At 41.5% G+C, this 17448-nt stretch overlaps 2 protein-coding genes across 4 annotated transcripts; both read right to left on the bottom strand.

Annotated features, from left to right (window-relative positions):
• Positions 1 to 7823: 7823 nt before the first annotated feature.
• LOC118473437 (uncharacterized) lies at positions 7824 to 9594 on the bottom strand (the record flags this gene model as incomplete). Its single annotated transcript, XM_035962819.1, has 2 exons — positions 7824 to 7911; positions 8564 to 9594. Coding segments are annotated over 2 exons (1119 nt in total), but the record flags the coding sequence as incomplete, so codon positions are not given.
• Positions 9502 to 17122, bottom strand: LOC109942502 (uncharacterized). 3 transcript variants are annotated; one of them, XM_020544564.2, is made up of 10 exons: positions 16332 to 17122; positions 16187 to 16240; positions 12269 to 12368; positions 12008 to 12187; positions 11748 to 11918; positions 11555 to 11665; positions 11000 to 11473; positions 10805 to 10921; positions 10638 to 10715; positions 9502 to 10550 (listed from the first exon to the last, which is right to left on the bottom strand). In XM_020544564.2, the coding sequence occupies exons 3-10, from the start codon at positions 12324 to 12326 to the stop codon at positions 9595 to 9597; spliced, it is 2145 nt and encodes a 714-aa protein (XP_020400153.2). In that variant the 5' UTR covers positions 12327 to 12368; positions 16187 to 16240; positions 16332 to 17122; the 3' UTR covers positions 9502 to 9594. The 3 variants fall into 3 exon arrangements, with proteins under 3 accessions (XP_020400153.2, XP_035818410.1, XP_035818411.1); XM_035962517.1 differs by having other exon boundaries at positions 9502 to 10715; XM_035962518.1 differs by lacking the exon at positions 12269 to 12368 and having other exon boundaries at positions 9502 to 10715.
• Positions 17123 to 17448: the final 326 nt, after the last annotated feature.

Below are 17448 nucleotides of genomic sequence, written 5' to 3'. Positions count from 1 at the left end.
TTTGATACAACAATAATGAACATGGACAAAACTTATGTTACCAATAATAATAACACACAACACATACATGGATGCCATCGCCATCACTAATTCCACAAGTCTCATCACCCCTTATATCTGTGTCCAAACACGAAAGTACCTCTAGTAGCTCATCCATTGCCGCTAGGGTTCTATCATTCCCCGCCTTCGGTAGACTAGCATGATGTACTACCTTCATTGCCTTTTTAAGCAACATATTATGTCTATATGATTTAGTCTCTCCATCCTTTCCCTTCAAATTCCTATCATCTCTTGAAAAAGTCACATCATGTCTCGCTGAGTAGGTGTATCGTTGTAGAATGTAATCCTTAGGTTTCCGTTCAATCTAAAGATGCATGAATGCGCATAATATATGCACACAAAGTAGTCCTACAAAAAAGCAGCGCATATAATATTTTCACATGTGTTTTCACATAAAGCTAGATAATAATAACCCAACATTTTGTACATAACTACTATTGAATACAACATACATGTATGTTCCCAATGTTTGCACTCACATGTATACTTTCTGGACTCTACATCAGTTGTCACTTTGAATTGGTGTAATCCCCACAAAATTTTCTTTGATCTTGTAGTATGCTGCACTACCCAATCATTTACACCACCATCTAGATCATGCATTATCTTGTACGCAGATGCATATTTCAAAGACTCCTAGAATCTATTCATCACAACCCTGGTGTATGCTCTCGCAACCCTTATCTCGAACATATATAGCGTGTTTGTCTTCTTTTGACCCTATGTAGTACATAATTCAAATTAGACCACACTTATTTAAATATTATTACACCATAATATTTTTTACTTGCCATGCTTTCGAGTGATTCTTTTCCTCTTTCATCTTCCTACTATGTAGAAGCTCCAGTATTTGCTTAGCCAATTGATGTAGTGGGGTGTTTGCATCGACATGAATACTCTTCACGAGCTTGTTCATGCTCTCGCTGTGTTGTTTAGATAACATGAGACCACAGTAATCTTGTTTGAAAAAGGCAGGCACCCAATAGGTATTTCATATATCTTGTTAAGAGCGATGTTATCATGAAGAAGGAACTCATCAAGCATCATTGACCATGCAGCCTCGAACTCCAATTCAGTCAAAGGATGATGTATTATAGATTGGAACCTTGTCTTGAAATCCACTTCCTCAAACCTTGCATACAACTCATTTAAAAAAGGCATATACCTATTCTGCACATGCCACAGACACAAACGATAGATTGTGTTTGGGAATACTCTACCTATTGCAACTGGCATTGCAGGATCTTGATCTACAATCATAAATGGTAATGCATATTCAAACCACTAGTTAAACGAACAACCTTATGCAACATATATAAAACTAGGTAGGTGCCCGTGCGATGCCACGGAACATAAATCTCGATTTGTATATCAGATATGCTTCCTGTGAAGCAAGGAAGCGAACGCAAGCCAGCTTTTTGTATTAGTGCATTATGTTCAGTTCTTACTTGAGCATCCCGTGTTCTCGTGTGTGCCATGGCCGAGTGGCAAGCTCAACACTGGTATTGTTGTCTTGTCTCAAATGAAGTCCGCTTCCACAAGTTAATCGGATTTCTTCATGGGTGATAGCTGTGTCAGATTCTTCCACGCATAGGGCAAGTAATGCAAGTGATAGCTGTGTCAGTTTACCCCCATTTTCTTGGGCATCACTTGTCACAAATGAAGTCCATTGGAGGTTCGCAATTTATATTCCGTGGCATCGCACGGGCACCTACCTAGTAAAATTTGAAGTTCAAACACATCATATATTAAAAGATAAAAAAGAAAATTCTGAGATAAAAAAGTGAAATTATCTCTTACAGTTTTCTCTTCTTTTATCTCTTATCATATGATGAATTTGAAGTACATCTATAATTTAATGCTTTTTTGGGACTTTTGTTAGTTATAATTTAATATTTTTTTGTGGCTTTTGTTAATTGGTTTGCACGAAAAATTGATTTTAAAGTACATCTATAATTTAATATTTTTTGTGACTTTTGTTAGTTATAATTTAATAATTTTTTGTGACTTATGTTAGTTGGTTTGCACGAAAACTTGATTTGCACTTAACACGTTGCCAACAATATTATATTGATCTCTTGTTCTCGCACAAGTACTGAATTTGGGACACGCTCTATTGATCCAAGCCATATCGCTTCTCATGGCCTCTTGCACAGGCGCATCAGGTTGAAACAACTTATCACACGCCAAAAGCGCATCAGTAGGATAGCGAACTTGATTTCTTACAGCCACGAAATCCATGCACTACAGCAAATCTGCAATGTGAACACAACAAACACCTGGGTATCGATACAGCACACAAGAACGTGAATCACATAAACAAACTGCAGAGACTGTCAAATACAACATCCATCTTACGTATCTCATTTGTTTACAGTATGCGTTCAGGAGGGTTTCAAATGTAAACATCACATGTCGTTGGAGCAAATCAGTTTACAGAGTGATAAAACCAAGACATGTCGCTGGAGCAAATCAGTTTACAGAGTGAAAAAACCAAGACAAGCTTCAGGCTGGCTGCTCATAAGTGATGCTGCTATTCTTGTTTGAAACAGTAAATCATCAACAGACAACTTACTCCACCTCTTCCAAGAAATCCTTGATCTCTGATGGGCTTAGAACTCTGTTATTTGTATGGAAACTGTTAGTTCTCACCAAACCATTTGAAGTAGCAAGGAGTTTGTAATATCAAATAGCCTTAGATTTCCAACAACAAAAACATAGTAAACAGATTCATTTCCCCTACAGCTAGAGGAGCACAAGTTGTTACCAAACCCTAAAGAACAGAATGGGAGCAATGAGTGATGCAGTGATTTGATCATTTGATGAGGCAAGAGGAACATGGATCATATAAAGGTGGCAGTAATAATTGAGTCTGTGTAACTTACTTGAACTCACGGTCAGCTCGAATAATTCCGATTTCAATGTTGTTGGAGGAAATTTGCCCCTCATATCTGCAAGTCCAAGATGCAGAACCAATTAGTAACTATTTAGGATGTTTTAAACTAAGCAACTACAAGTGGGTTGCAATACCCTTCTTTCAAAGTCAAAATTGCAGTGTGGATGGCATCATCAAGCTCTATATCCTCTGTGTATCTACAATGAAAACATATTATAAAGATAAGATGTGAAATCAGAAGGAAAGGATGATCTGTTATGGCACACAGGGGGTGGTAATGGGCTCTAAATCTTACACTATAAAATTTAAGGATCGAATCGGATTAGGATTCGGTCTCTATTCCTATTCATTTTTGTACTAAAATTTATTAAGGGCCACAATTTATTGTGAAGAAACACTTGATCATAATCCATTACCATCCCTAGGCACACATGCCTCTTATATTAATCAATGATGAGGTACATAGAATCAACTGGAATTTATTTACAATCAATGATGGAAGAAAATTATCAATGATAGAAGAAAATTATCAGCGGTACTATGTCACAACTCACAACAGTGTATCTGTATATAGTGCAAGTGCACAACATTACTACCATGAGATTATGTACCTCTTTCCAAGAAATGTCTTTGCATTTGACACATTTTTTCCCATGGCTGATGCCTTCCAGGAGAAGTATGATCCTGAGGGATCAACCTGAAGAAATAGCCAACAATGTCAGTTGTCTTGACTCTTGAGTTTACGAAGGTACATCCTACAATATCATGGTGATTGTTAACACATATGTGCACATTTTTCACTTTATAAGTACTACTTGTGATGATCCCTGTGAGACAATAAACAGGTTTCCTTTTTTTGAAAGGTTGATAATCAGGTTTGAGGTTTCTATCTTGTAACTTCTTCAGTATACCTGATACAACTGTGGGCCATTGTCATCATACCCAGCAATCAACAGCGATACTCCAAATGGTCTTACACCACTGAAACAAATAAGGATCACAAGTAAAACTCATTAACATATACGTATCTCAGGTTTTCACTAATCACCTTAAAAGCCCCAGACAATAGAGGCTAGTACAATCCTTTTGACTGGATGGTGTATATCCTAGTAATCTCTATTAGTTTAACTGTCTGGTCAAGCCATCACGACGACGTCAAGTGCGTCAATCAATAAATGGAAATATCTACTAAATGTTATAGATATAGTGCATATTCTATGTATGATGTTGGTTGGCTCGCTTGGCAAATAAACAATATTTAACCCTCGACCACTTAAATATCACCAATTAATTGAAAATCAATATCTGGATTGCACACAGGGACAATACATTTAGGTAATGTACAAATAAAAAAAATGGCAGACCGAGTACCAGAGGCAAGCCTTCCTCCCGCAAATGCAGAGAGGCTGCTTCGAACCCGCGATCTGGTGACTCAATGAAGCAGATCTTCCAAGTGTTTAGCTATTTAGGTAATGTACAAATAAGGCACTAAAAACAGCTAAAAAATACAATGTTATTCCAAGTGTTTAGCCCAGAAGAAAAGTTGTTTGAAGGTTTAGTGCCATAATATATTGATTATGGAGTGGCCATCCTGCAGTATGCAGATGACATTATCCTCTGTATTCAAGAATCTGTTTTCAAGTCGTCCGATTAATTGTGATTAATCGTCCAAGTTGATTTGGACCCAATCACGATTAATTGCCCAAGTTGGTCAGCCAGAACGACCAGCAAGTCGTCCGACTTGAAAGCAGATGACAAAGAGCAAGCTGCAAATTTAAAGTTGCTCTTTATATCTATGAGATGTCTGGTTTTTAATCAAAATGCAGTTTGTACAGCTTTTTAATATGAACAGAGGCTCAAGGTAAGTTAGATGCCACTTAACTCAGCTGAACTTGATAAAGGCATAAAGCCATAAGCCAAGGAAGAGGCTCTGATCACAGATCCCTTGAATGGGGGAAACTTTAGGTATGTTTCTTGTTAAAAGAAATCAATGGGACTACAGCCTTCTATATAGGCCAGCCCTAACAATCTTTAATAATTAGCATAGAAGCATATCGTCATGCCCATGCCACCTGGGTAATTGGGGCCATGGTTTCCTTCTACGTGAGAAGGTGCAACCCACAGTGGTATTTCACATTTCCACAAGACATGTAATGATTAACTCTTCAAAATTCACTTTAGATTGGGAGAGTAAGCTCCACAAGAATTACAATATCTAAGGGTATTAATGTTTTAACTCTAAAAACTGTTTGAATTCATAATGCAATAGAAATTAATTATATCGATTTCTGGTCAAATAAAGGAATGAACAACTGGGGCCTTCCATGTGATAAATAGTAGTGCTGGGTCTTCAAGACCAAATTACAAGAACATTGCGAACTTGACTTCATGATCATGTACTGCCTTTATTAGGACAATATGATGAGCTTTTAACATTTCCTTTCGACTTGCACAATCTGGTGTGTATGTTATAATCATGTTATTGGATTTCCATTATTGTAACAAACTACTTTTTTAGAATACTATACTAACAATGAATACTATACTAACAATCATGAAAAGCAAAGTAGTGACAAATTTCAAATTATATTGGGGCAGACACACAGAAAAGGAAAATGCAGATAATGCTACTGCCACTTAACAAAATGCAATGGAGTTACACTCCGAGGTTTTATTTATAGCTTCACCAGAGATGAAAACATTAAGTTCTAGTTATAAAACCCCAAACGGGCTGCATGTGGTGTAAACATAGAAATGCACTCTATTTCATATATAAGCAGTAATAGCGATACAAAAATGGAAATCTATTACACTGTAAGAATTTATAGTATTTTGAAGACTATAAGGGACATAAAGCTAGGCATATTCATATGTTTCATATGAGACCATATATTATGAATGACAAATGCATATGAAAAAAAAATAAGATACTGTAAATGTTGTTCAGGCATGCCAAATAACAAGCATGAACTGAAGGTGATTAGAAACCTTGGCTGACCGTACATCTGCTTCTCTGCTCCCATCGACGGTTTTAGAGGATTCATCTTTAGATATGTTGAAGCTGAAGCAACAATCAACAAATATGAAAAGCGTTAGGACCCAATCATCCAAGTACCAAACAATGAATGATCATGCTTACAGAAATTTACTCCATGAGATTTTACGTGGTTAACAAACAATTCAGTTTTGACAAACATACCGTGGGTCTAGTTTGTTAGGACCTCCTTGTATACGATGTTTTTGGTGCATGTCCCACAATCTACTGTAGGGTTCTTTCTTAGACCCTTCCTCGACCTCTTCTTCCCATCGACGGTTGGGATGGCAAGGATCTTTATGTTCGATCGGGCTATCGCTCTAGATAGAGCAACATATAGTTGGCCATGAGAGAACACTGGTTCGGGCAAGTACACACCAACATTGGGAATAGTCTGACCCTGTGCTTTGTTAACAGTCATTGCAAAGCTAAGCCGTACAGGAAACTGCTTTCTTTTGAACTGGAAAGGGAACATCTCTTCATCGGAGGGACACAGAGGTATACGCGGCAAGAAAATCCGTTTTCCAGCGTGCTGACCCAGTACAATTTCTGCGTCAATGCTATTTCTTTGGAAACCACGAATGACCAGTCTGGTGCCATTGCAAAGTCCATTCGCAGGGTCTATATTCCGAAGCAATATAATAGGGCATCCAATCTTGAGCTTCAAAACATGTGGTGGCAGCCCATTAGGCGTCAGTGTGTTTAGGAACTCAGGAGGGTAGTAGTTATGAGGATCATCCATGGCGCTATCGAAACTATGGTACAACATATGCTCCCCTTGAAAACGATCGATCATCTTAGCATTTATCATATCCACCCAGTCGTTCCGCGTTGACAGTATCGCCCTTGAAGTGATGTAGGTCGAATCAGACATATTTTCGTTGAGATTTGGGAAAACGAAGTCTATTAGGTTGTCAAGATCGTTGTCACTCCCACTATAAGGCACACATACCTCGTCAGGAAGACAGATGTCGCCGTCACTATTTGTGTCCTCAGTTCCACCGCCTACGCGCAGCAAATACTCCGCAAACCAAGGGTCATTTTTTGCCCTCATATTGCTAACAAGCTTTAAGTGGGACATGGACTCCCATAGGTAAGACATCCGTAGCGAAGAAGCGACCACTTGAGCCCTTGACCCTTTACGAACAACAGGCAAGACTTGTCTGAAATCCCCACCGAAGACAATGGTTTTACCACCGAATGGTAGTTCGGGCCGACCCATTATATCGCGCATGCTATTGTCCAGTGCCTCAACGGCTTGTCTCTTGGTCATAGAAGCCTCGTCCCAGATAATGAGAGATGCTTTCCGTAGCAACTCTGCGGTTCCACTCTGCTTCGTGAAGCTACATACAGCGCCATCGTCAATAGTGAGAGGTATTTTGAAGCGTGAATGGGCGGTTCTTCCTCCAGGCATTATGGAAGCCGCAACGCCAGATGTAGCTGTTGCCACTGCAATCTTGCCCTGGCTGCGTAGCGTCGCGAGCAGCACTCTATATAGATAAGTCTTCCCGGTGCCACCAGGTCCATCCACAAAGAACAATCCGCCCTTATCAGTGTCCACGGCAGATAGAATCTTATCATAGGCGACCCTCTGTTCCTCGTTAAGAGAGTCTTTGAGAGCCACATCTCCCACTGCTGGTTCGATACTTTCCTCCTCGTAGACCTCCCTAGCAGTACCAATAGCATCGTCATATGCGTCGATGATAGGAGGAAGAGGGAATGTCTTTATGTCCTTTCCCATTGACTGCAGCATGTTCCTAATGTCAATCAATACCATCTGCTCAACATGAGTTTTACCCTGACTCCTGTGTTGATAGTCCTCTGACATAACATCTAGGTGATTCTGCCAGAGTACCGCCACGTCGCTTGGCTCACAGTACACCAGTATTGTGGCAAAAAGTCGTCGCAGCGCCGATGGCATCTGGAAAAGAGCACGTTCAGTGAGACAGTCATCCAGTGTGTTGTCCGACTCAAGCAGTCCCCTTCTCTCTGCTGCCTCACGAAAAGTTGGTAGCGGGACACCATCTACTGTCCTTAGATCCACATAGGAGGTGGCACAAGTCACATGGTTTAGGAGAACACGGAGATAGTAGCGCTCCCCCTCAGCGGGATGAGCAGAGACTATTCTACCGACTTGTCCACCCGTATCACGCTTCCTCCGTTGCCATACTTTGCCCTTACCACTTTGCCAAGTGTACCACTCAGGGAAGTCACGATATAGGATGCCACGAGCCCCCTCATGTAGCCTATTCGCTTCAAAATATGCCGTGAGCATTGACCTATCAGCACCTGGACGGTTGACGACTCGCTCGACCATTTGTCGTTCGTGAAACGCCACCATGTGCATGTTTGGAAGATGGAGTTGCAATTGCATCACAGGTGGAGAGTTCTGACTAAGCTCAAAGCCGTATATCCTCCATAACGCTTCTGGAGGAGTCACCCACCTTGCATCTCTGTACTGCTTGATCTCATCTACATCATCATCTGCCTTGCTCGCATCTCTCATAACAACAGACGCACGATCATGGCCTTTGTATATGTACTTGAAAAGGTATTTAACAGCCTTGATGCTCCCGCACGCCTCAACATTGATGTGACAGTTGAAGAGACGAAGGAGGTAAGGGTTGTAAGGGACAACCCATCTATTGTCCAATTCGCACCCTCGAACCTTTTCCTTACGCCCATCATCACGACGTCTGTAAATCGGGTATGAGTCCTTCCCTTGCAAGGTTGTGTCACTGAAAGGCCGGGGGTAATGATTCTTGCACGATACATGGCCCTTAGTGCATGGGCAGTTAGGGTTTAACGACCCACACGGGCCATGCATCATATACTTGATAACCATCTTTCGTAGTTCAGGGTACTTGTTGTGTGGGATCTCGGCTGAGATCAAAAGGTCATACTGCTCAGGGCACGTTAGCTTGTACTTCCTCTGCATGATGAGTAGAAAATGGGCATGTGGCAAACCCCGCTTTTGAAACTCCACGACATAGACGTAGGCCCGGACCTTACCGAGAATATCCTGTTTAGTCAGCCTATGCTTTAACTCCTGTAGCTTCGCATGAAAGACACGCACTACAAGATCGGGACGATCTTGTGGTGTTTGCCCAGGGAGAAGCTCTCTCCTTATCTCATCCCAGTTGGGGTTACATGTCATGGTAAGAAAGATGTCCGGTTTACCAAACTTCCGCACCAGAGCCATAGCATCCATATACCGACGTTTCATGTCACGAGGACCACCAATAAATGACGTAGACAGCACAGTTCGCTTCCCAACCTTTTCTGCTCTGATATCTCCATCTAACATGCTATCCACCAAGCCCTGGTATAGGTCTGCCCTTAAACGATCCTGATTCTTACGTATGAAATCTAAACGAGAGCTCTCAATCTTGATGTACGTGTCGACAGCGAACTGCTGGAAAAGCCGCTTTCCATGAAGTATTGGATTAAATACCCCGGGACGAATCTGGAATTTGTAGCAGTAGTAGTCACGTACGGACACACATAAATGGGTAGGAGATTCTGCATACGCAAGGATTGAAAAGTGAGTGATGTTGAAAGAATAGTTAATAATGTGCAAAAATCGCAAAGTACAAAGAAACAACTAACCTGCATCTTCATCGTTTGAATTATTTGCCCTATGTGTCGCACGGTATGCATCCACTTCATCCATGGATACACCAACCTTTGGGATATTTGCATGCCATCCAAGTTCACCTTTAGGGAAGAACAGTGGATACGATAGTGCATCGTAGCATCCATGGTATGAGCGGATGCCGTGGCTTGACCTATCCTTCCCATGTAACATAACACTCTTGCTGAACTGGCCTCGCCGTTCGCTCCCCTCGATCCATACAGCGGCCACCTCCGAAGTGAGAGGCGTGTTATATGTCTTCTGGTTCAAAGTCTGGTCAAGGTTCAATGCGATATGATAGTCATCAAGGTTCTCAACATGGCCCATGCTCCTAAGGTGCTCGGAGTACGGGTTTCCATGGAGTATGCCAACTATCTGTTTAATAACATCTTTGTCTTTCTGAAGCTGTTCTTCACGACACTTACGGTACCGATGCTCGAGACTGGGATCGTCATCGTAAAAGTAAAGCTCTAGATGTTTATGCTCCGACCCACCTTCCTTACCGAATGACTTGATATTGTGGTACATCATGCCTTGTGCCCGGAACGTGTATATACCAGAATCTCGCACATTAGTTGTCATACTATCGAGGCAACAGTATAGGGAAGTGAAAGAGAAATGGCCATTAAAAAACCTAATGTTATCACGAAAGTGCTTAGCATCAGAGTCTGCACTATCCCACAACCTCCTGAGCTGGGGAGGGGTATCGAGTGGTGCTAGCTCAACCTTCCCACCACGACAGCAAAACCCAGGTGGCTCGTACTCAAACTTCTTCGCAGTGCAATAACCGCAGTCAGGAACAGGCTTCAGCATATGTGTTTCTTCAGGGAGGTTACTGTATACCTTGTCGTACGGGTCAGGCACATCAGTGCCAGTAGATTCATCCTGAGTACCATCGATTTCGATGTCCTCGTCAGTCTCCTCGTCTGATATTTTTTGGAAAACAACGACTAAGACATGTGTATTTATATAAGCCTTGGTATCATAATCATAATAAAAATTGACATAAGTACATTGGCCAGCGAATATGTATCCCTCGTCGTTGTCATCATCTTCTTCGAATATGACAGCCTCATCATCATCATCATCATCTGGATCGTGAAAATACGAGCCACGTAAAAGACAAAGGCATTAAGGGTGGGGAAAATATGTAATCTAATTAAAGATTTTTTACAATTACCATTGGAAATGACCGTTGGCTTCTCTTGTGTATGCTCCACCTCATTTCCTTGTTCGGTTATGCCTTCACTTCCATTTGTTGGCAAGGTAGCGGCTTGGCATGGAACGCTACATTGTGCTGATGGAAACACACGATTAGTCTGACTATATGGTATCGTCGTCGTGCAAGATCCATTTAAGATTGGATAGTAATTACCATTGTTGTTGGCGTCACCGATAGTATCCCCATTCAAAGTAGTCACGTTCCTTGCAATGGATGCTTGAAATTGTTTGTTTCGACGGGCTAAGATAGCTTGTCTTTCCCCACGCGGCACATGATGTTTATGTCTTATTGCTTCAGTAGACATATCGAATGAACCGACATCCTCGGTCTGTGTTTGAGCTGGTAGGAAAGGTGTCCTAATGAATTCAGGGATAACCCAGTCGCAGGTGGTAACTGTTGAAGGTTCCGTTGCAGGGTGCACAACCTCAGGGGTATATGTTGGGTCCTCCATGGCGATGGACGCAACATTCAGAGTGTCAGCCTGTAGCACTCTACGTTTTCTCATGTACTCTATCTTTGCCTCTTTTCGCTTTGGTGTCTGATTATACAACCTAAGGCGTTCAAGCCTATACTCCCTAACGCCGATACTCGGTTCCCCAATGACACCAACAGATTCATGCACACTGCCTAGAATATGGCATGTATAGGTTCAATTGCACGAAACCTGTTGTATTTTGCCTTATTTTAGTAAAGTGAACAGTCATGAACCTGGTGGCAGAAGGTCTGTCGTTGCGACATAGTCGTTTGACTGGAATGTCTCGTTCCGATGCAGCCAGTCGCTATCATCATCTGGATCCACATTTTCTTTTTTGTCGCCATCTACGAAATATGAATACAATTACTTTACAATAGTAGGTCTATGAACATACATATTTAATTTAAATTTGACGGGTTTCATCACCTCCTGAAACATCGGGCATCACATTTTGTCCCTTATTTCGTTGACGCATTTGACGACGCTTGTTATTGTACTCATTCCTTTGTTCAACCGACATTGTTGCACGCCTTTCTCTATCCCTTTGCCTCTTTCGTTCGATAGAATTACCAGCCAATGGAGTGTTTTTAATAGGACCTACCATAATCATCCTAGCATTAGCCAAATAAACAGTGGTACAAAAGGCAAAATTTGTGAGATCAATGGTGCTACAGTTAAATACGAACCTCTAGATGACTCAGACTTTAGGGGTAGTCCTTTGTTTCGTTGACGTGCTTCACGGCGCTTCCTATTTTTCTCATTCTTTTGTTCAATGGACATCGTGGCATATCTTTCTCTATCCCTTTGCCTCTTACGTTCATTAGCATCGTCTATTGGTCCAAGCGAGTTTGATCCTATTTGATCACCTACAATTCAACCTTTTGTATTAATGAACACATACTTATTAAGTTTCAATCATTAATTGACATGTGTGAACAAACTTTTACCTGTAACGCTTGTGTTTGAGATGTCTATTAATGGTGTGCGATCAGCATTATGCTCCATTAGATTCGTTTATGTTGGTTCTTCGTTTTCACATAAGGAAATCTGCTAGTTGAGAATGGGCAAGTTTAGATGGTGCTTACAGAGATTCTGGTGGAAAGGGAGATACGGCAGCAACCGTCCTATTTTGGTAAAGTGTAGATGGTGCCATTGATCTTTTATCGACAATATATTGATCAAAGCACCATTAAAACAACAATAAAATTATGAGAAGGATTAAGTAGCCCTATTATGGTAAATTGTAGATGGTGCCATTGATCTTTTATCGACAATATATTGATCATAGCACCATTAAAACAACAATAAAATTATGAGAAGGATTAAGTAGCTTTTCACAAATAACACAAGATACCACAAGATACCACAAGATATCTGGTTATCCTAGATTCATCATTAGAGACACCCAGAATTAAAAAAATGGAAACAAATCACTTCCAAACTGTAGATGTGCTATATACCTGTTTTGCTTGGTGGCTGGTGCATTGGAATTAGTAAGATGAGTCCATACTTTGTATTAGCGTGGATAACTTAATCCCTACTATTAAGTGTAAGTCACTAAACAATGTATCTTATTGGTACTACACGTAAAAAACTGGTGCATTTTAGATGTGACTGTACAAGTAAAAAACTGTAGATGTGCTTCTACAGTTGGGAATTGTAAAGTAGACTGCTTCCATTAAGTTTTGCCAAGGAAACTCAATTGATATCAACAAGCTGGGAACACTGCCGCTGAATTTAGAGGCTGGCCAAAATGGTTCCATAAAAAAGGTTACAAGTATTCCTGTGATGCCACATTCTGGGCACAAAGGGCAAGACAGGATTGGATGTTGTTGTTGCACTTCATCGAGTACTTGGCATTCTAAAAGGTAAAATCTGGAACTAATGGCTGCCTGCAGTCACCGGGTGTTTATACTGTTAAAATCTACAGACGCGAGGACACTTTCTGTTTGGCTGAACCAATGGCGGCCTCTACTGTTTAATTTAACAAAAACATTGGTTTAGCAAAAAATCTTATTGGAACTACACGTAAAAACTGGTGCATTTTAGATGTGATTGTACAGGTAAAAAACTATAGATGTGCTTCTACAGTTGGGAAGTGTTAAGTAGACTGCTTGTATTAAGTTTTGCCAAGGAAACTCAACTGATATCAACAAGCTGGGAACAATGCCGCTGAATTTAGAGGCTGGGCAAAATCCCTATCCCTACTCCCTACTACTAATTAAGAATGGAGTGTGGGCGCCTGGCGTGGCCATGCCCCCGCCTCCGTTTCTCTGTCATCCTGGCCCACTGCGAGCCCTTTCTCGTCATGCTGGCCCACTACAAGCAGAGAGAATCTCTGCCATGCTGGTCCACTACGAGAGAAGCGTCATCAGCTCGTACACACAGCTCCACCGCTCCACCGCACACAGCTCCACCGCACCTCTGCACACTGCCGGCCCCACTCCTGCCCCATCTCGCCTCCACCGCACATCTCCACAACACAGGCCGGCGGCCGCAGAAACCTCGCCTCATATGTTGTTGTTTAGGGGATATCAGCTGCTGGTTTGCTTCTGTTCTTTTGGTTGGTTGCTTCAAGCTCGTGCAAACTATCCTTTCGTATCAAGAGTTAACAAACTTGTAAAGTTAGTATTTTCTGTTTTTGTTCCATGTATGTATTACACAATCGTGTAAAGTTTAATTTATGTGCTTCTTATTTTTTCAAAACATTATATTAGCCGGTTAGGTTCTAGAATACATAATATATTGTAGCCTTGTAGGACTTGTAGGAAAATACTACTTACATAAACCCACCGGTGTAAGAGATCTAACTATAATCGACTAAGTTAAGTCTGCTAGGTAAAAACAAACTTATCAGTTTTTTATTTTGATGCGTGCACAAAACCAGTTTATACCCTGACTGTTGTCTCAAAATTATTATAAATCTGCGCCTCCAATAATTACATAAATTTATTTGCTGCTGTTTTTTTTATTTTACTTGTACAAACACTTTCCAACTGAATCCGAGATCAAATCTAACTTTTAATGGTGAATCTAGGATAACCAGATTGTACTAAACTTAGTTCCAATAAGATTTTTTTTGAAAGCAGAACTTCAATTTAATCGAACCCAGAACTACATCTGAAACCCAAATGAACACAAACCACTGTAAATCTGCGCCTCCAATAATTACATAAATTTATTTCCTGTTGTTGTTTTATTTTACTTGTACAAACACTTCCCAACTGAACCTCAGATCAAATCTAACTTTTAATGGTGAATCTAGGATAACCAGATTGTACTAAACTTAGTTCCAATAAGATATTTTTTGAAAGCAGAACTTCAATTTAATCAAACCCCGAACTACATCTGAAATCCAAATGAACACAAACCACTGTAATTCTGCGCCTCCAATAATTACATAAATTTTATTTGCTGCTGTTTTTTATTTTACTTGTACAAACACTTCCCAACGGAACCCCAGATCAAATCTAACTTTTAATGGTGAATCTAGGATAACCAGATTGTGCTAAACTTAGTTCCAATAAGTTTTTTTAAAGCAGAAATTCAATTTAATCGAACCCAGGACGACATCTGAAATCCAAATGAACACAAACCATTGTAAATCTGCGCCTCCAATAATTACATAAATTTATGTGCTGCTGTTTTTTTTATTTTACTTGTACAAACACTTCTCAACTGAACCCCAGATTTGCAAGTACCAGTTCTACCTTGACATGCTGAACAAGGGCTGTCGTGGTGGTATGTCTGCCTAAACTAAGTAAGCTTGCCTTTATTAGGATTATTCATACTTTGTAATCGGGCACTTTAATGTACTCCGGAGAAGCAAGGAGAATGTTTTCGAGTGATTAGTGTATTAGTTGGGATGGAAAGTGTGCATGTCGATCCCACCATCTAGGCTAGAGTCATCTTTGGGCTCAATTGGGTGATTTTTTTCTTACCAATGCAGAGCCTTTTTCTCTGATGGATATGCTGTGGAAGAGCAGGTCAAAAAGAGAGTAGAGAATAAGGCAAGAATCTTCGAGCAAAATGCTATCTACATGTGTTGCTTGGTGGCTGGTGCATTGGAATTAGTAAGATGAATCCATTCTTTATATTAGCGTGGATAACTTGATAGCTGAACATAGTATATACTTGTCTCTCACTCCATAATTAATTGAAGCAACATGTGCTGGTTACAAGTATTATCCTTGCCCCAAGGTCCTTATAGTTCTGTTATTCGCCCAGCAGAAGAACATGATTTATTCACACATTTGTTATCAGCTACCTGCTTATCGCTTTTACTAAATTTCTAAACACTTTGGATACTATTATGTTGTGATGTGGTCAAAAGTATTACTTTATTGTTGTGCAGTAAATTGAATAGGAGGTTTGTGGTTTGTGCTTGGCCTGAAAGGTCATGCCACTCTAGTTGATTCCTTGCAATTTAGCAGAGCGAAATATTTTTGGTGTATATTTTTTTCACGAGTGCAATTGTGATTGATTATATCGTTTTTGTTTGGCTAAACCAATGGCTGCTTTATACAAAAGTTGCTAGATGTTATATTACATAAACGTTGGTTTATGTAAGTTGTTTTTTCCTACAAGTCCACAATATACCATGGTCTGCAACCTAACAGGCTAATAGTGATACATGAAAAGTTAAAGAATACAACACCAGTGTATTTCTACATCGTTAAGAAAGCAAAGCAGAACTAAACACACTATGAACTAATACATAAACACAGATTAGCAACAACTCGGGGAAAAAAAGTGTACCAGCAGGAACCGCTAGCACATAAGAAAATTGTATATCTAGGTTCGAACAGGCAAGAACATGGTTATGCATAATCATGAACTGCTAGAGAAGCTAGTGAAATTTATACCTCTGAACAGGGGCAAATGAGGAGTAGGCTCCTGCTTGGACCCTCCTAAGTCAGCTGAACCAAAAAGAGAAGAACCAAACTGAGAATCTACTGAACATGAAGATGTTGGCACACACATGAAAATGAAGGACCAGCGCTGACTCACCTGGACGTGGGTGGGCGCGACATTTGGGGGATAGTTGTTGTGATTGCGGTACCGAGATCGTGCTTTCCAAATCGGCGACGTAGATTGTGCGATTTCCAAATCAGCGACGCCATAGCCAAATCGGGCGCCATTGCCGTGGCTTCCAAATTTGTGGGTGCATTTCCAAATTTGTGGGCCAAGCCGAGCGCGGAGGGGAAGGAGAGACAGGGTCCTGGCGGGTCGGGCGGTTGCACGAAGGGGAAGCCGAGGCGCTGGCACGGCGGATCGTGCGAGGCGGGGGCATGACGGATCGTGCGAGGTGGTTGCATGGCAGTTCGTGTGGCTGCGCGGAGCGTCCAAATTTGTGGGCGCATTTCCTCGGCTCGGCTTGGTTGTTTGAGCGCGGAGGGGAAGGAGAGGCAGGTCCTGGCGGGTCGGGCGGCTGTGGATCTGCGCATAGGGTTAGCCGAGGCGGGGACATGGCTGTTTTGCGGAGGGGAAGGCGGCGGGTCGGGCGGCTGAACGGAGGAGAAGCCGAGACGCTGGCATGGCGGATCCTGCGAGGCGAAGGCATGGCGGATGGTGCGAGGTAGGGGCATGGCGGTTGCTGTGGTTGCGCGGAGGGGAAGACCATGGCGGTTGCGCAGAGGACGGAGGGGAAGACCGAGGGGCATGGCGGTTGCTGGTTGCGTGGAGGGGAAGACCATGGCCATTGCTGTGGTTGCGCGGAGGCCGGAGGGGAAGACCGAGGCGGGTCCACATGGCAGACGCGTAGGGGAGGCGACGCGGGGGCATGGCATCGCCAGGCGCCCACTCTCGAAGCTTAATTAGTAGTAGGATTGCATGACTTTATGTCACATTTCAAAATAATGCAAAAAAATTCAAAAATGTATGTTATGTACAATAATTGCATTATTATCAATCATACATGTCAACATTTCTCGTGGCCCTTCGACTCCCATGCATGTTTTGAAGGCGTTGAAAACCCACTTAAATGTATCAATAGTTTCATCTCCCAATAATGCGAAGCCAAATATGGTGCACTGCAAAAATATTTCCTTCCTTATCCAACTAGAAGTTAGAGAAAAATTGTGGATTATCCTTTTTGCACAATGCAAAAAAAAGAGAGTAGCTTAGC

This window comes from Zea mays, chromosome 9 (genome assembly GCF_902167145.1).
Source record: "Zea mays cultivar B73 chromosome 9, Zm-B73-REFERENCE-NAM-5.0, whole genome shotgun sequence".
Lineage (NCBI taxonomy): Eukaryota > Viridiplantae > Streptophyta > Magnoliopsida > Poales > Poaceae > Zea > Zea mays.
The sequence above is the reverse complement of the archived record's forward strand: the minus strand, read 5'-3'. Positions and strand labels throughout refer to the sequence as shown.